This window comes from Leuciscus leuciscus (assembly GCF_965113295.1).
Source record: "Leuciscus leuciscus genome assembly, chromosome: 5".
Taxonomy (NCBI): domain Eukaryota; kingdom Metazoa; phylum Chordata; class Actinopteri; order Cypriniformes; family Leuciscidae; genus Leuciscus; species Leuciscus leuciscus.
In genome coordinates this window covers 11,627,991-11,649,543 of record NC_138729.1, presented here as the reverse complement: position 1 = coordinate 11,649,543, position 21,553 = coordinate 11,627,991, and the positions used below count along the sequence as shown (strand labels likewise).

The 21,553-nt window shown below is 40.9% G+C and overlaps 1 protein-coding gene across 3 annotated transcripts in view; it reads left to right on the top strand.

Moving 5' to 3' along the window:
- Positions 1-690: 690 nt before the first annotated feature.
- The window catches only part of tmem232 (transmembrane protein 232), a 39,838-nt gene continuing 18,975 nt past the window's right edge, over positions 691-21,553 (top strand). The window contains exons 1-10 of one of the 3 annotated variants that reach the window (XM_082171448.1): positions 691-865; positions 977-1,088; positions 1,481-1,586; positions 7,823-7,980; positions 8,114-8,210; positions 9,384-9,505; positions 9,589-9,737; positions 9,858-9,981; positions 10,697-10,874; positions 11,631-11,800. In XM_082171448.1, coding sequence (XP_082027574.1) covers positions 735-865; positions 977-1,088; positions 1,481-1,586; positions 7,823-7,980; positions 8,114-8,210; positions 9,384-9,505; positions 9,589-9,737; positions 9,858-9,981; positions 10,697-10,874; positions 11,631-11,800 — 1,347 coding nt within the window. In that variant the 5' untranslated portion in view covers positions 691-734. Of the gene's footprint in view, positions 866-976; positions 1,089-1,480; positions 1,587-7,822; positions 7,981-8,113; positions 8,211-9,383; positions 9,506-9,588; positions 9,738-9,857; positions 9,982-10,696; positions 10,875-11,630; positions 11,801-21,553 lie in introns of those variants that run through there. The other 2 variants (XM_082171449.1, XM_082171450.1) reach the window with 2 other exon arrangements.

The following is a 21,553-nucleotide window of genomic DNA, read 5'->3' as shown; positions in this document are numbered from 1 at the left end:
TCAATCATTAAGATGTGCATTAAACTGAGAGCAATCCTGTACTTAATGTAAGAGCGTGCGCGAGCTAATTTGCATAACATTGCGGTAAAATAGGCGCTAACGATCTGTGTTTTCGCGGGTGTTAGATTTTGACAATGGAGGGAAATATACAGTGTTTTCATGTAAACTTCTGACTCTGGGGAGAACTGCAGCAGATACATATGCATACATAAAAGGTCGATATTATGATAAACTAAGAAGTAATTATTGAAAAATAAAAAGTAAAATTACGGCATAAAATGATGAAAAAAAATCTACTTTTCGTGTCACAACGTTTTAACTCATCATTTACATTCATATTTAATTATTAATAATTCTGATTAATGCAATTAATAATTCCGAAATAAATAATTACTACTTATATGTCAAAATATGACTTAGTATGTAATGATGTTGACTTTTCGTCTAATAATTATGACTTTTATGTCATATGATTTACCAAAGCATTTTTATTAGGTGACAAAAATAGGCTTTCATAGGTACGATAGGACACGAGATTTTGACGATTTGTTTTTGGTTTTATTACATCGCAATGAATGTGGCTCCTTCAAAATATGATACGCAAAATGTTGTTGTTAACAAGGTAACGTTAGCCAAGGCAACACTTCAACCACGAAGAGGTACGTCACTGCCACATGCAGTGTGTGTGGACTTTTTGCGTTGTGCGAGACTGTGCTGAACCTGAACGCATCAGTATGCCAATACTCAAAATTCCTGTCAAACATTATTTAGGAATACTTTCTCAGTCTCAACAAAAGGATTTAAAAAAACGTTTCAGAAAAAGGGCCGAAGAAACTGATACTGCAAGAACCTCCAGTGTCAGAAGGTATTTAAACAAATGAATCGCAAATGTTTTATTGTTTGCTGCAGTGCTGACGCCAAAATGAACTATTATAATTATTAAACTGACATTGACTATGACATTTTCCTATTATAGAAACCCCTTTGAAACAACACAAGGCTTCATTGAAAAATACAATCAGGCACAAGGCTCCAAGGAGCAGGAAAAGTATGAAAATCTCGCAGATGTGTTTCTTATTCGATGCAAGGTATTAAACCTTTTCTTTATGGTTTAAATGCCCTAATTTGGTCTAAATCAATTCAATGCATAAACTGCTTAGACTAGTCTTAAAATTAAGTCATCTACTTGTTATCTTCAAGTCTGTTCCTAAATTTTTAAAGTCAGTTACATAAAAAGGTAGATCGGTCTCATTTGAATAAAAAAAAAAAGAAGACTGATTACCTTTTGACTAATTGCATGTGCCGAATTAGTTCTTAAGAGAGAGTCTTAACTAACGTTAGTGGCTAAGTTTGTGCATCTGGCCACAGAACTCCGAAAAGGGCGCCTGACTAGTTGTAATGAAATTGGAGCATTACTCTCTCCAGCCACAAGGTGGAGACAAACCTCTATTGATGAAAACACTCGATTTTTTGTCCTCAGCGTCGTGCTGGATTTATATCTGTTGGTGAAGGCAAACATGTTGATCTCCCCGGGGCCTGGACACAGCTTCTTCTGCTGAGCTTGTGCAATGGAAAAGTTAGAAATGGTGTGTCAATGACTTGCAACGACGAATATATATTTTTTTTTTTACAAAAAAAATCATGGTACAATGTTACAGAATTCATTGTGAGAACAATAGGTTACTATCGTAACTATCGTACTATCGTACTATTCTCTGAAACATCTAGTAGAGAGATCCACCTATAATGGGAAGGGCATCCGTACCTGACATCTGCAGAAGCATCCAATTGCACCAAGTCTGGCTAGACAGACAGAAGCGCACAGCCAATGCCAGGTAAGGCCCCACCTCCTTACCTGAGGGCATATAACGCTTGCCAGCGCTGCTTTTCTCCAGTAAGTATATTCGCTTCTCATGCGGCAAGTGGGGCAAAGCTGGTGGATCTCTCCACTCGATGTTTCAGAGAACCGGGGTTACGATAGTAACCTATTGTTCTCTTTCATCTCTTCCACCTATGAGAGAGACATGGACAGCTACCCGATTGCCCAATACACTCACAGTGAGGTTCTGTAGCGCCAAAGAAGGACGTTCGCCCCAGGGAGGCGGTGGCTGACACGTCCCATAATCATAAACCTGCATAAACCTTTTAAGAGATTGTTTGTCTAATTATTAGGACGCTGTTAAAGCTGTAAAGACTCAGTATATATCAAACCTTGTGCAAAACAACTGCCACAAACCCTTTGTTCTTTTAAATATTTTAAATAGGTTAATTAATCCTCCAGAATACACTGGTATTATCCCTAGCACCATTTTGTGTGACAGATTTTGTAAATTTTTCACTGATAAAGTGTCCAATATCCGGGCTGTAACCCATTGTGTTGTGCCGGATCCAAGCATTATACCTTTATGTACTGCTGTCTTTGAAGATTTTGTGCCATTATCTTTTTCTGAGTTGTCAAAGACGGTTCAAGGTTTAAGACATTCGGTCTGCTCATTGGACAGCCTTCCTGCTAAGCTTTTTAAAGATGTTTTTGACACGATTGGGCCTTTTATTTTAAACCTGATAAATATGTCTCTTTCAGCTGGGTATGTTCCGGCAGCTTTTAAAAAGGCCATTGTACAACCGCTCTTGAAGAAACACAATTTAGACCCCTCTGTTTTGTCTAATTACAGGCCAGTTTCTAAGCTGCCTTTTCTATCGAAAGTTTTAGAAAAAGTGGTATATGCCCAACTCCAATTGCACCTCAACTTATACAATATCTGTGAAAAATTCCAGTCTGGTTTTAAATCCTGTCATAGTACGGAAACTGCTCTTTTAAAAGTTTTTAATGATCTTCTTTTAATCTCAGATTCTGGAAGCTCTGCTGTATTAGTACTTTTAGATTTGACTGCAGCGTTTGATACTGTTGACCACAAGATTCTATTGTCTAGACACGAGTCTTGTGTAGGCATTACAGGCACTGCTTTGAAGTGGTTTCGGTCATATCTGTCAGATAGGTCTTTTTCTGTGAACCTCGGGCCTTTTTATTCAAAGAATGCACCGATTACTAGCGGGGTGCCTCAGGGATCGATTCTGGGCCCAGTTTTATTTTCGCTGTATATGTTGCCTTTGGGATCAATTTTCCAAAAATACAACATCTCTTTTCATTGCTTCGCGGATGACGTCCAAATTTACTTACCTTTGAATACTAATACTAACATGTTTACATGAAGTAAAAGATTGGATGTCACTCAATTTTTTAAATTTAAATGATAAAAAAAACTGAAGTTCTAATTTTTGGAGAATCAGATATCTCAGGCTTAAGTGCTCTTGGCCCAACATTCTCAAACTGCTGCCCATGCGTAAAACGTCTTGGTGTTTTAATTGATAGTTCTTTTAAACTTGAAAGTCAAATTAGCTCAGTGGTAAAATCAAGTTTCTTTCAACTCAGACTTCTTAGGAAGGTCAAGCCGTATCTGCCACATAGCCAACTGGAAAAAGTTGTGCATGCTCTGATTACTAATCGTTTGGACTATTGCAATTCATTATATTATGGTCTTGACCAGGGTTCAATCCGCCGATTACAATTAGTCCAAAATGCAGCGGCACGTTTGTTAACAGGGAAAAAGCGCTGTGAACATATCCCCTATATTGTCGTCTCTCCATTGGTTGCCTGTTGCTTTTAGAATCCATTTTAAAATCTTATTGCTCGTTTTTAAATCTTTAAATGGATTGGCAGGCACCATCATATTTATCAGACATGCTTATTTTGCACACTCCAGTTAGAACACTAAGGTCTACTGGCCAATTGTTTTTGGACTGTCCAAGGTCTAGACGTAAAACCAGAGGAGACAGAGCTTTTTCAATAGCAGGTCCTACGCTCTGGAACGCGCTCCCTTTTAGTATTAGAGCAGCTACCTCTGTCGAGTGTTTTAAATCATTATTAAAAACTCATCTGTTTGCATTGGCGTTCTAATATTGGCTGAGCTGTGACATTTTATTCTTTGCTGTTTTTAAATATTTTTTTTGGAATAGTTTTGTATTTTATGTTATTTCTATGCCTGTACAGCACTTTGGGGCAGTAGTGACTGCTTGTAAATGTGCTTTATAAATAAACTTTGACCTTGACCTTGACCTTGCAATCCTGACGCACACACATAACTGCTGTGCACATGCAGGACATGAAACATGTATGTGGCACAGACACGATAATAACCCCAGCAACACATATATGTGTATATTTACACCCAGGAAGGAATGTAAATGCATGCTTGGTGACAGGAACGTGCATGGCCTGCCGGCCCGTTCACCCCCTATTCTTTTACTTCCAATGGGGTTGCGGGGAGGGGGCTAAGAAGGCTAAGAAGAACTAAGCACTGATGTGATGTGAGACCACGCCCATCGCACCACCGTTCAAACACTTGCCACTTACAACCATATAAGGACCGTGTACAAACGGCCCTGGCATTCTGTATAGTAGCAATCACACGCGGCGAAAGCCCCAGTGCGCTTAGGTTCGTCCTCTGACGGGCCAGGCCCAGAGAGCCACCCTGTCCGGGTGTTGGTGATAAATCTCCCTGTTCGCTTGGGACAATAGGTCTGTATGGAGGGGGAGGCGCCACGGCTCGGCATATAACAGAGGGATTATCTCCGCCGGTGCTTTGGGCCACCTGGGTGCTATCAGAATGAGAGACAGACCCTGCTCTCTCACCCTGGTCAGTGTGGGAATTATCAGGCACAGGGGAGGAAAAGCATACAGCAGCACTTTGGGCCATGGGTGGGCCAGTGCATCTACCCCGAAGGGGCGTGTCCTCGCCCTTTGCAAGAAGAACATAGGACAATGGTAGTTTTCGCGTGAGGCGAATAGATCTACGGTTGCCTGTCTGAATCTCATCCATAACATGTCCACTATCTGAGGGTGAAGGCGCCAATCTCCGTAAATTGGGTTTCCCCCTGGATAGAAGGTCTGCGACTCTGTTCAGAATGCCTGGAACATGAGTCGCGCGTAACAACAGGAAAACCCATCTGCTCCACACCAAAAGCTTGTGAGCTAGAGCATGAAGTTTCGACGAGCGCACGTCGCCCTGACGGTTGATGTAAGCCACTGCCGTGGCATTGTCGCAGCGTACGAGCACATGATGTCCCTGCAGGCAAGGCAGAAAATGATTCAGAGCTTTCCATATGGTCATAAGCTCTAAATAATTTATGTGCGCTGAGCGTAATCTGCTCGGCCACAAACCGTTCACCTTTCTGCCCTCCTGGGTGGCACCCCAGCCTGTTAAGGACGCATCTGTCATCACAACTTTCCGCATCATAACCGTCCCCAGAGGGGTTCCCTGTGCGTAAAAGTCTGTGCTCTTCCAGTGGCGCAAAGCTGCCGAACAGGCGCGCGTTACTGTTACAGAGCATCATAGATCACGTATCGGGCTGAAATGTAGTGACAAAACCCATTTCATGAATGCTCTCATTCTCAGGAGTCCCAGCAGCAAAACCTGGATAGATGAAGCCATAAGACCCTGCAGTCTGAGGCATGTGCGATATTGTACTTTCGCCCCCTCTCTGAACTGCGACAGACTGTTCATTAGAGAGAGAACGCACTCTTGAGAGAGACACGCTCGCATGGAGACATTTTTCTTTTGTTCACATTCACCCTGAACCCGAGAGATGTGATGTGCGCGAGCACATGGCGGGTGTCCTGCAACACTTTTCTCCTTCGATTCGGCTATAATGAGCCAATTGTCTATGTATGTCAAAATCCTCAGACCTGACATTCTCATGGGTGCTAAGCCCGCCTCTGCACACAGACAGAAACTCAGAGGGCTTAACGAGAGCCCAAATGGCAGAACTGTGAATTCGTAACATGTGCCTTGGTAGGCGAAACGAAGAAACTTCCTGTGTGGCGGATAAAAGCTTATGTGGAAGAAAGCATCTTTCAGATCAACCGATGTGAACCAGTTGTTCCGTTTTATGGTGCGGGCGAGCAAGCCATGAGTTAACATTCTGAAATTGTATTTCCTCTAATGTTTGTTTGAATGCAGGATTGGTCTGGTCAGCCCGAATAAGTGAAGGCCTCCAGTACCGCATCACGTTGTCCCCCATCCGAGTCAGAAAGGCCAAGCTCGGCGCACTGGGTTGCTGCGACTTTAGGACGGCGTTGCAAAAGCTCCTTGGGCAGCACAAGGCACTGACTGCAATTATCTGGGTTCTCCAAGGCTTTTTGAGCATGTTTGAGGCCCATGCAGACCACGCAGAAAGAGTGAAGGTCCTTAGCGGCAATCAGCACACCGCACATGGCCGGGCAGTCCCATGATAGGCTGTTCCCCGGAGAAGCGGCAGATTTAGACAGCGACATACTGGTGAAAAACTCAGAAAAATCCGTGGCAGGCAGCCGTGGAAGGGGCAGCTCCGGATGCAGAACACAGCTAATCAGGCTGAATAAATTACTGTCATGCCTGGCGGATGCTGATCAGGCGATATGTCCTGCTGAAGACACGCAAATGTGCAGTGTAAATCCAACCGAACTGTGTAAGTGCAGAGATCGCGAGAAGCGAATGCCAACTTTATATGCCCTCAGGTAAGGGGGTGGGGCCTTACCTGGCATTGGCTGCACGCTTCTGTCTGTCTAGCCAGACTTGGTGCAATTGGATGCTTCTGCAGAGGTCAGGTACGGATGCCCTTCCCATAGGTGGATCTCGACCACGAGATGATGAAAGAGAACCATTTTTTGACTCCAGTACAGATGTTAATGCTACTTGACACCTTGACAAATTGCACTTTTAGAGGCAGGGTAGGCGATTTGTTCCAGAATTATTATTTTTTATTCTGGTTGAAAGTCTCTTCACATCCTGATAGCAATCACTAAGTTAAGTGGTCTTAATTTATTTATATGTGTATATATCACATATATCACCAGCAGCCATATCACCCTGTAGCCCAAGACTGGTTGCCCACTGAAGCTAAGCAGGGCTGAGCCTGGTTAGTACCTGGATGGGAGACCTCCTGAGAAAAACCAGGTTGCTGCTGGAAGAGGTGTTAGTGAGGCCAGCAGGGGGTGCTCAACCTGTGGTCTGTGTGGGTCCTAATGCCCCAGTATAGTGACGGGGACACTATACTGCCAAAAAGAGCACCGTCCTTCGGATGAGACGTTAAACCGAGGTCCAGACTCTCTGTGGTCATTAAAAATCCCAGGATGTCCTTCGAAAAAGAGTAGGGGTGTAACCCTGGCATCCTGGCCAAATTTGCCCTTTGGCCTCTGTCCATCATGGCCTCCTAATCATCCCCATATACTGATTGGCTTCATCACTGTCTCCTCTCCACCAGTAAGCTGGTGTGTGGTGGACGTTCTGGCGCAATATGGCTGCCGTTGCATCATCCAAGTGGATGCTGCACATTGGTGGTGGTTGAGGAGATTCCCCCATCTATGTAAAGCGCTTTGAGGTCTCAGAAAAAGCGCTATATAAATGTAACGAATTATTATTATTATATATATTGTGTGTGGAAGGTGTTGAACCATAAAAAGTTCAGTCCAATGCAATGACACTTTTGTTTGCTCCTTGCTGTACGCATTCACGTGTTTTGGAGGAGGCGTGGCTTTGCTCTGAAGGGAGGGTGGGATCTCATGCTTTCAAAGCTAGCTGGCTATTGCTAGCCGCTCTGAAAATTACCTACCCTACCTTTCAAGACTGAATAATTGCAATATTCTCATACCATGGTTACTATGATTACTATGGTACATACATTTCCAAAAACATAACATTAACATGATAATTTGGTTCATTTTGTTAGAGAAAAAAATAAATAAATGAAAGGTGATGCCCATGATTTTTTATTTAATTTTTTTCAGATTCACTTGATGTCCTGGTTGTGTCATTGGACCATGCACCCATCCATGCAGGTCAGATACCTGTGCTGTTCCACCTGGCAGAGTCAATCCAGTATTTCTTGTGCTCTGACACAACTCTGTCGGACCTTCCAAGTTCTTATAAGACGAAGATGCTGCAGGTATATGCTACACATATAAATATCATTAAACATGGGTCCTTTATTATAGTAGTTACAGAATTACCCATAAGTCTTTATTTATATATGTCTCTTTTTATATATATGCTGACAGGTTTTTTTTTTTTTTTTACAGCTTGGTTATTTGGTCTCTCTGAGGCTGTTCATCTTTCAACTGACTGGTAATTTAAATGGACATCAGCTAAGCAGCATCTATCTTCACAGCTTAAAAGGTTTGAGCTTGTCTCAACTTAATCATTAGTGCAAAACAATAAAATGTTAAATTACATATTTTGAGGTTTGTGACAAAATCATAAAATGAATCATGAATCAAAAAGTCTCTTGATCATAGCTGAAGCAAAGAAAAATAATGCTTCGCAAAAAAACAAAGCGAACATGACGAACAAATGACAAGGAAGAACAAAAAATAAACATCCAGTGCACAAGACTATATACAAAGTCCTTTTGTCTCTGCTATATACAAGCAAGAGTTTGGTGTCATTTGCCAGCTCCACACAAATAATAGCCTAACACTCAAGCAGAAACAACGCAACCTCGGCATCTGTTTTCAGGGTCCGCTTTAGGGCGCTCCAGCGCTGGAAAGCTTTTCTAATATTAACGCCATCCTTTTCTACAGTCTTTCTCCAAATCTCCCTCTTGCTCACTCTCTCTCTTCCCACATCATGAGTGTAAATGCCCCCTACTGCTGAATGGCTACAGGTGTGTTGTGGTGCTCGGTCGGACCCACTTTCAACAGCGTTTTCTCAGAAATCGCTTAGCATCCTTTAACATAACATAGTATTATATAATATGTATACTATGGAAGCCCATTTCCGCAACATAAGGGAAAAAAATATCATGCTTTGGTAAATCATAATAATGACATATAAGTTCGCATATTATTTTTTTTTAGGTGGCAGAAATGGGCTTCCATAATTATGTTATTATGATATATTTATATTTTATTAAAATGATGGGTAACACTTTAGTTTACGATCCAGTTCTCTCTATATTAGCTAGTTGCTTATTAGCATGCATCTTACTAGTATATTAGCTGTTTATTAGTACTTATAAAGCACAAATTAATGCCTTATTCTGCATGACCATATTCTACATCCCTTAATCCCACTCAGTACTTAAATTTAACTACCTTACTAACTATTAATAAACTGTAATTAGGAGTTTTTTTGAATGCAAAAGACACAGTTAATAGTAAGTCAAGAGTGAGAGCTGGACCCTAAACTAAAGTGTGAACAAGTGATGTATTGGGTTATAGAGTGAGGACATGTGATTCCAAAGTTTAAATGTTGCAAATGGCAGGTGAAATTGTGGGACATGTTTTGTCCAATGTCGCAAGAATCAGTGGAATGCATATAAAGTTTGCAGCTGTCTTTATCTGTTGACAGGGCTGTTGAAGTGTGAAACACGCTACCAAGAGTTCCCGAACATGTTATTTTCTGTTCACTTCATGATGCGCGTCGGGGAGGTTCTTTGTGGCCTCAAACTTACCGAGGACACTTCAGTGCAGGTTTGATGGCTAGGTCAATTATATCAGAAAAGAAGTGCTGAACTGAACGATTCACTGTATTGAGAACTCTATTTGATTGACAGGTCTCTGTGGAAGCACAGGAGCATGGTGTTAACCAGGTCCTAAGGCACTGCCTTTTCAGCTATCACTGTGTGCAAAACAATGGCACTCAGCTCTCTCAAGTGATCAAACAGCTTATGTTGCTGAGAGATAAACTTCAACAAGACAACTGGTGCGTGAAGTGTTTGTGAGATACTTTCCACAGGTTTTATGTGATATAAGCAGCTTATAGGTGGAACTGTAGGTTAAAATCCCAGAGTAACATCAGTCTTTTTACCTCCACTGTTCTCAGGGTCGACTGTGGGCTAGGACTGATGATTCTGGGAGAGGCTGCCAAATCTAGCATGCTGTGCCTTCAGACCCTTATGAGCCTTCACATGGTCCAAATACAAGAAAGCACTCAGGTGCTTAAGAAAGTACTTATGAACTTAAAGGAATAGTTAAAAAAAAAGTGAGAATCAGAAAGTAATATGGGTTTAGAACATCAAGATGGTGGGTTACTGACAAAGAGTGTCCAACAAAGATAAAACTGCATAGATCGGCTGTTTCTATGGGCTGCTATACATTAACACTTGAGAGCTAGTTGGCTGTGCATCTGCAACCGTAGTTAGACGCATGTATGAATATCTATATCTGCAATAGACTTCAGCAGATGATTTTGCTGAACTAACACAATACAACAAGACGAAGGTGTCCGTTAGCAAGACATTAAAAAGTTACCTGTAATTTGTAAATTGTAATATTGAGTTAATACATAATAAAAACACGAAGCAACACATTCTCACCTGTGAAAGTTTATCCCATTTCTTTAGGAATTTAAATCTCGGCAGTTTCACAACCAGAAGCTGATGATACACTTATAGATGTATTTATGGATTTGCATTTTTATGTATTTTTGAATAAATAATTAGATTGGACAAAAAAATCAGCATCATTGATGCTGGTGACAAATAAGATAACTGACAGAATCTGGACAGAACAGAAACGAAATGTTATATATTTTTTGTGAGATATTCCTTTAAATAAATCTGTGTCATACTCACAGTATAAAGAAAAGGTTCTGAATTTGATTAATACTCATTTTGTGAAAGTATTTTCATTTTTTTATTTGTTTGTATTTTGTTTATGCAGGAAATGGCATCACAGAAAGCATCCTGGCCATGGCAGTTGGAGCACATATACTGCTCCATTTTGATTGACATTTGCCTGAACAGCTGCTGTGCTGAAATTAAGAAAACAGCCCTCATTGGGCAGTCAAACTCTTCTCCATGCAGCTGTTCCGGAGGACTTTTAACTTTGTTGAAACAATGTAAGTTCTTTAAACAGAAATATGCATAAAGGCTGTGTCCGAAAGATTTAAAATGCTGCCTTTGGAGGATGCATTCCAAGGTTGGAAGGCATCAAGGCACATCCAAACCCAATGTTAGCTTCACTTCCTGTCTCCTGAGATATCTTCATCTAGTGGCTGGTGGTCAGTTTGTGTGTAAATGTACATTTTTGACCAACGTTTTCCCCTTTTTATGGCATTTCTTTGCTATTGTAAATTACTATTGTAGTAATGAAATATTTGCTTAGTTATAACCAAAGCGCTCTCTATTTTGTTCACTAAACCGTAGATCCGTAAACCGTTACGCCTCAGAAGTTTGAAATCAGTTTGTTGAGGTACTGCATGCATAAATGCTGCAAAGTCATTGCCTGACAAGGCAGCGAGGCAACAAGTCAGCTGTCTAAGCTTTCGGACGAAGCCAATGTCTGCATTAAACTAGAATCATACTCAGAACTAGAGGTAGTATAGTGGGTAATTACAGAATACACGTCTATGGGATAAAGTTTATATACAGTGGCTTCCAAAAAGTATTGTCGCATAAAATTAAGTTTCTCTATTACATCTGTGGTTACTTTGCACTGCAGGACACCTGTGTTAACTTGAGGAGAACTGACTTTCATAACATACATCCACTAAAAGTATTTGTAATTAAAAAGAATGCCTTTTCAAATACTTTTTGGGGCTACTAGTCATAATGTTTATTATAAAGACAAGTAAAGCAGGTATCTGTGTCTGTAGCGCATGAAGACAAATGGAGGCTGCGGTACAGTGTGGTTCAGGGTTTGGCACTCATCAGCCGGAGGAACACGCTTTCAGAGAGTCTGAGGAACACTGCCTGGATAACACTTCAGAAACACCTGAACCAGGAGACAGACCCCCGCATAATCAATGCTGTGAGGATCATTGAGGTACTTCAGCTTCCTGCTGCTGCAAAGTAAATTTAGTCCAAATATTAACACACTCACAACTGAAGAAAAAAACAAATGCCCTTAAACTGGCCTGTCAATTACTCTTATTAACACTCATGTCTCTTACTCTTATGTCTTTTCACTAGGCTTTTCTTGTTTAGAATATTTCCCTCTGCTTAAGAGGGATTTATGTTTCTGAAGTCAGCAAACATTAGTTACGAGCAGTGGAGTAATGCATTAAAAGTAACGCGAGTTACGTAATCAGATACATTTTTTCAAGTAAATAGTATTGCATTACTTTTAAATTTACATCAAAATATCTGAGTTACTTTTCAAATAATTATTTATCAACTGACACCTCTTCTGTCCCCATGTTGAGAGAATTTGGGAGTAAAGGTGCAGAGGTGTTATGTGCGCTGCAATGATTAAATATGTTAAAAATGACAAAAGTATACTTTATGTATTTAATCTCACTTTATTAACCAATATCTTTGCTGCCGTTACATCTGTCAGCTGCGGTACCCTTAAGTACCAGCAGATGGCAGCCTCGTCCCTCACTGTTTCCATAGACTCTTTTATTCCCTGACTTCATTTCTTAGTACCCTCTGTCCATTATTAGTTAACCTGTTTCAGCTGTGTCTTGTTTTCTTAGTTCATTACCTTGTCTATTTAAATGCCTTTTGCCCTGCAGTCATTATGAAGTCTTGTTTGTTTTAGTTTGCATTCGCTGTCAGAATTTCGAGCAGGTCCTATGTTCCTTATGTTTATCTCTGCTTGAGTTTTGGATTCCTCGTTTCTGTTAGCCCTCCGTGAATTGTATATGTGTTTGGACTGATTACATGCGCTTGACCCTCTGCCTGGTATGGACTATGACTTTAGATTACGTTTATCATTAAACTGAATGCTGTCTTACCACCACCACCACCACCAAATCATAACAGCTGCTAACTCTTGATGATCAAATTCAACCATACCAAAAAGCTTAAATAACTTTAGATAAACATCACATTTGTTTAATTTTTGTTTTTGTTTTTATTGCTGAAGTAAAAGTGTTTACTTCAGCAATAAACTTTCTTCTTTCTTTTCCTGCGTCCTATTCTTCTGTAATCCAGAATGTCAGCACAGCTGAAAGGTTTGAGAGCTGTACAGACATGAATTTGCATTTCCTTCAGCCTGAGGCTGTTACAGATTGTGTTGCCAGAACACACATGAATATGAAGATGAAGGAATAAGGCGGTCTTTAATAAATCCACATAAAGAGAGTAGCATATCACACATCCAAACATAGACGAGACCCGACAACAATGAAAAGAAACAAGGGAACTTAAATACACAGGCAAACAAGGATAATTAAATCACACACACGACACACCTGAACTGAATGACGAACCAAATGAGTGACCGTGACAACAAACTAGACAGGGAGAAACGGTGCAAAATTAACAAAGTCCAAACTGAGTGAAACTGTGAAATTACGCCCCCTCCCAGACAGGCGGGACCTCGCGCCGGCAGATGAATGGAAGAGGCTCTGGTGGAGGACTAAAGTCCAGGAGAGGGATTGAACAGAAAGTCCAGGGTGGTGTGGTCCAGGGAATGGCCTTGAACAGGGACAGGCAGGTGATGACCCAGGCCACAGCCAGAACTGTGATCCATGGTGGTGGCGCTGAAGGGAGGAGCCATTGAAGTAGGCATCCAGACAGCACCATGGGGATGACTGAGCTTTAGGGGTGGAGCCGGAGAGCAGCGGACGGCCTGCAGATTTGTGGCGAGAGTGGTGCAATGTCCGACACAGGTGGAGCCAACGGTCTGAGGGAGCCCGAATGCCTGATGCTCCTTGCTGGAGAAAGGAGCGCAGGTCCAGGAGCCAGGGCAATGGATCGAGGTGGATTGGAGCGTTCTGAGGCTGAAGGCGGAGCCACGGACTCCCCACGACCAGGAGGAGGTGGCTCACAGCTGGCACGAGGTATGGCCACACCACTGAGAGGAGGCTGGGGTGGTACTAAGGGGCTGATGGGAGACAGAGATGACTGGGTGGCAGAAGTGGCTGAGGCTTGGAGAGGAGATTGACGAGAAACACAGGGATTGACAATACACATATTAAGGCCAAGGTTGTAGTTTAGAGAGTAGGTGAGAGATGGAGGTTGGGTGGGGCCAGCGGGTCTGATGATGAAGATTCAAATTTGGGCTGGATTAAAGGAGTCAGGGGATCCAACTCTCTCTCTCAAAAAAAAAGAGTCTATTAAAGCCAGAAACTCTCAGTGGCGGGAGCGTGGTCGGTGCTCACTTCCATACCCTCGTACTCCAAGAGGGACCCACAACGATGGATGGGCCAGCCAGCTCTTGCACCTAGTCAGACTTGGCTAACTCAGGCATGTCCTGCTCGATCGCTCCATTTGGCGCGGGTATCATGGGCTCGTGCTGTCGCTCCTCACAGTGGGATGGCCTCTGGCTGGGCACTGGCACTGGGCGTTGGGAGTGGGACTAGCGTCATCGTCCTCGGTTCCGACGATGAGCAGAGATCCACAAGATACCAGCACCCAGTCCACATAAGCAGCAAAGCTCCCTCGATGACCCTTCTTGGACAACTGCGCTTTCATGGCGATGTAAAACCGTTTCAAAGGTTGTAGTAATTTCTCTTTTGGTATGAAAGGGCCTTTACATTTGCCAAAAATAGAACAGAATGGATTTCTTTTTAAAAATGTTGGGCATCTGAAGTCTTCATAAGAGGCTGGATCCAAACTGGAGCTGACGTACTCTAGTTACTAGTTAGAGATGTGTCTTTAATCTCGATTAAAACTGTGAGAGTGTGTCTGAGCCTCGAACATTATCAAGAAGGCTATTCCAGAGTTTAGGAGCCAAATGCGAAAGCTTTCTCCCTCCTTTAGTGGAGTTAGAAATCCTAGGTACTGCCCGAAGCCCAGAGTTTTGTGACCTTAAAGAGCATGATGGATTATTGGGCTATAGAAGATCTGTTAAACACACAGGCGCTAAACCGTTTAGGGCCTTATAAGTCAGTAGCAGTATTTTATAATTGATACGGAACCTAATAGATAAGCAGTGTAGAGATGATAAAATTGGTGTTATAAGATCTTATTTTCTTGACCTAGTGAGTACTAATTGTAGCTTGTTCATTAAGAATGCAGGACAACCAGCTAGTAATGCATTTCAGTAATCTAGTCTAATCTAACTTTTCAGAAACAGATAGTATGTTCCGTAGTTTAGCGATGTTTCTGAGGTGGAAGATGGCTGTTTTTGTATCATATGAAATATGATTTTCAAAAGACAAGTTGCTGTCTAATATTGGTTAGGTCTTTAACTGTAGAGGATGAAGTAATAGTGCATCCTTCTAAAAGCAAATTGAATTCTAAGAGATTCTGTGTACAGGTTTTTGGTCCAATAAGTAATACCTTAGTCTTATCTGAATTTAATAGAAGAAAATTACAGGTCATCCAGTATTTTTTATCTTTTATCTGTATAGCAGTGGAAAATAATTCCATGTTTTTTTAATAATATTACCAAGTGGCAGCATATATATTGAAAATAGCAGAGAGCCTAACAGAGATCCTTGCTGCACTCCATAATTTACTTATGTTATCTTAGATCTTTCCCTGTTTAAATAGACAAAATTGTAACGTCTGATAGGTACAATCTAAACCACCTTAATGCCTGTCCCTGAATACCAGTATCATTTTGTAGAAGAGTATATGATATATAGTGTCAAACGCAGGACTAAGATCAAGTAAAACTAGTATTGAGACTTGGTCAGTAGCTATAAGTAAATCATTTGTAACGAGCGCAGTGTCTGTGTTATGATAGGGCCTGAACATTTTCATTGATATAATTTTTTTTGCAGGAAGGAGCACAATTGAGACACAAGTTTTTCTAGTATTTTAGACATAAATGGACAATTTGAAACGGGTCTGTAATTTGCTAATTCATTTGGATCTAAAGGTGGTTTCTTAATGAGAGGCTTAATAACTGCCAGCTTGAGGAGTCTTGGGAGGCCTAGAGGCTCTTCTGCAACACGTAATAACTCTTTCAGTAGTTTAGTGGGTATTGGATTTAATAAACATATTGTTGGTTTAGATGCAATGATAAGTAGAGATGCACCAATACAAAATTTCTCAGCCGATACCGATATGATTCAGAGTGATATCGGCCGAAACCGATACGATAGTTTGGTGGTTCTGTCTTTTTAACATTAAGTGATTTGGCACCTGATGCAAAGAAGCCAGGGGCACACGTCGCTATGCTTTGTGGCACATCCGGTCTTCATTGACATGTGCCAGTGAATAGTGGCATGTGTCACTGACATTGTCGTGTAACACTGACACCAAATCGCGGAACGTGTCGCCGAATGTTGTGATACCTCCAGTAGTGACTGACAGATGAGTTGAGCAGCTATACTGATGTAAGTAAATAACCTCTGGTATGACAAAACATTCAGTGGCACATGCCACTCAAATACAGATGTGCCACAAATTGACAATATGTTTTAAAAAATATATATATTACCTACTTTAATACGTTTATTGATATTAAAATTATTTTAAAATATCACTAAATGAGGTTATTTATTTCGGATTTTGTGTCACTATTACGTCAGTAATTGCACGGTCATCCCATTTGGGGCAGTGAAAATGCTCCACTCCCATCTGGCTCTCTTCAGGGAGGATGGTAGCCAGGCTACCTCACCTCAGCTCGGGACCAGCACTGCTTCTGCAGTCATGGGGCTCACAGATAGATCTAGCTGAGGAGCTTTGGACGAGTCTTTCCCTTACCCAATCCTTTTCCAGTTCTACTTTTTTATTTATTATTTGTGATCAAACATTAATTAGCGGACCCCCTGCAGTATCGCTGCGGACCCCTGGTTAAAGACCCTTGCATTATACTGTTACACGTGCGTTTTCTTTCTCAACTGTTTACATTCACTTAAAACATAACTGTTTATGTGAATACTCACCAAGACCAGCATTTTGAAATTATTTTGTGTATTTGACTAAGCGCAATCAGCAGCCAAAAAAAACAACAACAAAAAAACGAAATTTAATGCTGAGAGGAGGCTTTATGTGTGCACTCTTTGAGTGTGAGCACAAAATGTGGGAATGAGTAAAATTATGCGCAATACACGTTATCCCATGCCGAAATTCAAGCCCTGTAACACCAACAATATTCATCCGGAGCAAATGAAACGAGTGAGTGAGGGGTGTTTGTGAGTCAACTTGCTGTCGGAGAGATGACAGAGTGAGAAAGCTCAGCTAGTATCGTGTCTCTATTCTGTGGAAAATTCGTTTTGGAAGCGTTTTAGATATTTCAGGATCGATGTATCAAATAATCAATATTTTTGATTGCACTTAGTTTATTATTTCAGATGCCTTTTTAAAAGACTACAATTGAAAAATGTATACATTATATATCAAATTCAACCCCTTGTAGGAGTGACTGCGTTACACGTCACTGCTGAAATCCACCCGCAATTTGCCGGGTCGGCGGGTGTTAATGTCCAGCCCTGATTGTATGGTTTGCTATTGCTGCTATCTCATATCAGTGCTGCGAGTGGGGTTGGAAGTTATTTTAGTTTGCCTCATAAAATCTCAAATGAATACAATAACACTTATTTTGTATCACCGTATTCTTTACTGTGTTATACTATGTGTGTCTGTACATCTGGACAGATATGGATCTGAAATGGCGGTACTAAATGTTATAAATGGCAGTTATTGACCACAGTGTGGATGTTTTTATATGATCTGCAATGAATGAACAAAACAGACCTGCTGATGTACACCTGTATGCATTATCAGTGGCGCTTGTAAAGTCCCCCCTCCCCCCCGCTTTTTATTTAAAACTACCATTAACTATCTGAATGTATTTTAATTAATGATCAAATAACGTGAAATTGTTTCTTAATGTCATATTAAAGTTGTTAATATATAATTTGTGAGGCACATAATTTTTTGGTCAGATGCGTCAAAGTGTTTTTTCGCTTGCACATGAGAGTGAAATGCTTGCACTGCAGAGAGCCCTGCCAAACATTACAGAATAATCACTTAATAATTTACTGCTATCATAGCTGATGTAATATTAAAGTCCCCCTGTAGTCAATAATTGTAGTCAATAATTGTATCCCTTAAAACTCATCTTTGATCACCAAAATGACATATTTAAATGTTTTTTCAATAAAAAAAATTATTCATGCCTTAAAATAGCTTGATTGTAACTACACTCTTGCCTCATTTAGTATATGCAGTTCTATGAATATGCAAATCAGCCCCACCTCCACTCACCCACACCAGGGCTGTGGCCAGCCCAGACAAAAAGTTGCAAAAAGTTTTTAAAACGGAAACGGTGGTGCGTTGAACACCCGGTTCTGATGACTCAAGAGTTGCAACTATGGCAGCTGAGAAGGCCATTCTTTGAGTTCTTTTTGAAGAATTTTCAGAGCCTGATGAAATAGGTATTTGTTTAATACTGCAAAATACGCTCAATGTTACAGTCACGGCCCTTGCCGTCCAGAATAAAAGAGAATATCCCAGTCGAGTGAAGGGATTTGTGGAAACTGTGGTTCCTAATTATTGTGATCCAACATTTGCCTCGCATTTCAGGATGAAGGATAATCCACCTCTTACCTCTAAGACAGTTTTATGATCTATATGACCTTATTATTTTTATTATGAGTATTAGGCTTATCATTATTGCTGATCACTGTTGATATGCTATATTTTTACTAAATAACTCTTACGACAAACATGTATTCGAATATCTTCAATTGTTGCGTATACCAAGCTGCAGCGGACACATTTGTAAACGACTTTACTTGGACCCATTGTGCGAGCTGTCTCTTTAATACCGCGCGGTTTATATACATGTTGCTGCTGATTGGGCTGACATTTTTGACACATCCACCAAACAAGAGAAAACGTATCAAATGTTTATCCCAAAATAAACATTTGCTTCAAAAGGTAAAACACAACACCATAAATATAGCTTAATAAAGAAAAGTCAAATACAATATGTAAACTACCTTTTTTTAATCTCTTAAAGGGGTGGTTGATTATGATTTTGAAACGACGATGAAACAACGCATTTTTACTGACCCTCATTTTAACATGCTGTAAAAAAATATCTGTGGGGTATTTTGAGCTAAAACTTCACATACCGGTACACACTCTGGGGACAACAGAGACGTATTTTACATATTGTAAAAAGGGGCATTATACCACCCCTTTAAGTACATTTCTTAAAGTGCAATGTGACAAAATAAAAATTTAACTCGTTTGACTTTATCTGGCTTGAGAGTTGCCTTTGGCACATGAAGATATTGCCACCAGTGATGAAGGCTTTTTCTGAGGGAGCACTTGTTGCTGGAATGCACAAGTACTTTCTAGCAAGTTGGCTAACTCTTGGAAAGTTTGCCTCATGGACTTTCCACCATTCCAAGGGATTCAACTCACTTTCTGCATTCGGTGTGGACAAGTATCCCTCCAATTCCCCTTCTATTGCCTCTTTTAGAGATAAGGAAGCTGATCTTGCAGATGCACTTACAGCAGCTGAGGTTTTCAAAAAGCTGGCATGTGATTTCTTTGCTTTCTTGGGTGGTGTTTGTTCTGCATCAGGGCTCTGTGATGTTGTGGCAGATGTAGGCGGCTGAACTGATGCTGCTGGATACTGTGCGGTCAGCAAAGACTCCAGCTCAGATACAGCTCTGGTTTGTATTCCCTCTATCTTGTCGAATGTCAATGTACTGGGTTTTGAACCTGGGATCAACAAGCGAAGCCATATCCAGTAGGCCATCAGTGGTGGGATCCTGATATTTGTCAGTGAGGATATTGAGAATGGTTGTCTTCATTGTTTTTGTTAGTTAAGTTTCATTATAATTCAGGCTCAAGATGTTGACTTTCAACAGGTAAAGCACTGGCTTTACATAGGACTCACTCACATAGTCCTCAGCGGAGAGTGCATCAGTAAAGTCTCTCAGTGCACTCAGTGCCTTTTTCATAGACTCCATCACGTCAATGTCTTCGCATGATGGGCCAAATGCCTCGCCTTCAGGACCTGCAAAATGGTATTTTCCTGATCAAGCACTCTCTCAATCATGTTGAGTCTGGAACCCCATCATGTTGGGGACTCTGTGATGAGTTTCTGTTGAAGTAGTTTCAGCTCAGTTTGAGCATTATTGAGAATGAACTGACGACTTTCTTGCAGATATATGTTATGCGTTCAACACGAGGGTCTTTGGCACTTTTTTCTAAAATAAAAAAGGATAAAATGTATTAATTAGATTTAATTACATTTTAATCCACAAATGTTTTATGCAATTTATATTGTAAACTAATCTCATAATTTTACTCTGTTCAGTGTTCCTAATGTAATTAGTAAATATTTAGTATTACAAACAAACTCCTAAATGCCAGTGACAATATTTTATTTTTATTTTCACTCACGTATAGGTGAAGTCTGTGCCCAAAGCACAGCAGACGTGTCCAACTGTTGAGCTCCAAGGCCCTCACCATGTTAGCCCCACTGTCAGTAGTCATGCAGGTCATGTTCGCTTCTTTCAGTCCCCAACATTCAAGTGCTTCCCTAAGGCCTTGTGCTATGAACTCTCACCGTGTGGTCTTCTGGGAAGTATGTTGTTTCTAGACACACACTGCACAACTTCCAGTCATCAATGAAATTAATTGTCAGACTTAAATATGGTTTTGAAGTACGGCTAGACCATAAATCAGCTGTTTTAGCAAAAAATGTAATACATTCGGAATACAGCCATGGAATAGCCGTGGCGGAAAAATATTTGCGGCAGAGTATCTCCTAACGGAGATCTACAACTTGGAGCAGTCTTTTGAAGCCCTCATTTTCCACAGTTCAGTTCAGTATTCTTGGCCAGGTGAAATGTCATTGCATCAGTTACATCTTTCCAGCGTTTACTTGTCCTGCCATATGGAGTTCCCTTCTCAAATGCCTCCTTCGTTAGAGTTGTTTGTTTAAGACTTGTAGCCTCTGTCTGCTGCATGGTTGTGCCCGATGCACTCACGCTGGGTCTCCTCCCAATTTGAGTGTCAGCATATTCTTTAGGGTGTTTTCTTTTGAAGTGGTTAAAAAGATTTTTCATGTTGCCATCCGATATGCGAAATCTTATCATTGCAACATTTACAAATAACTGTTGTTTGCGCCGTGTCTGTTTTAGGGGTTGAACCGATTAGTCGACTAGTCGACCTTAATGCAATGCCGTGACGCTTTAAGCTTGACGTCGACTAGTCGCGTTGATCATGTGACACTATGATTGTCACCATCAAGTGTGTGGAAATACTTCACTAAAGATGAAGCTTGTAAAAATGTCACTTGGAAAGTAAGTCTGTCCTGAAGTACAACAAAAGTACAAGTGCAATGCACACTCATCTGAAAAGGCATCCGCTAATGTTAAGTGAGGAATGCAAATCATCTCGACAGCAGTAAATTTACCCTTCGCAGGGAGTTTGATTGACAGGCGATCTGACCAATCATAATCCGCAGAATCCGCCATTTCTGTCCGACAAAGCAGTCAGGAGAGTTAGTAGATTAACGTTGGAGGATTTGAACTTGAATAACGGCGTGTACTGACGTCTTTCTGCAGTTAAAACAACATTCCTTCTTATGTTCATTCATGTTTATTTGATGCTATAAATTAACTAGAAGGAAGAGATGATCGGTTCACGAGCAGCTTTAAGAGGCTCTACTGCGATCTGCCACGACACATTAAAGAGCCACAAAACG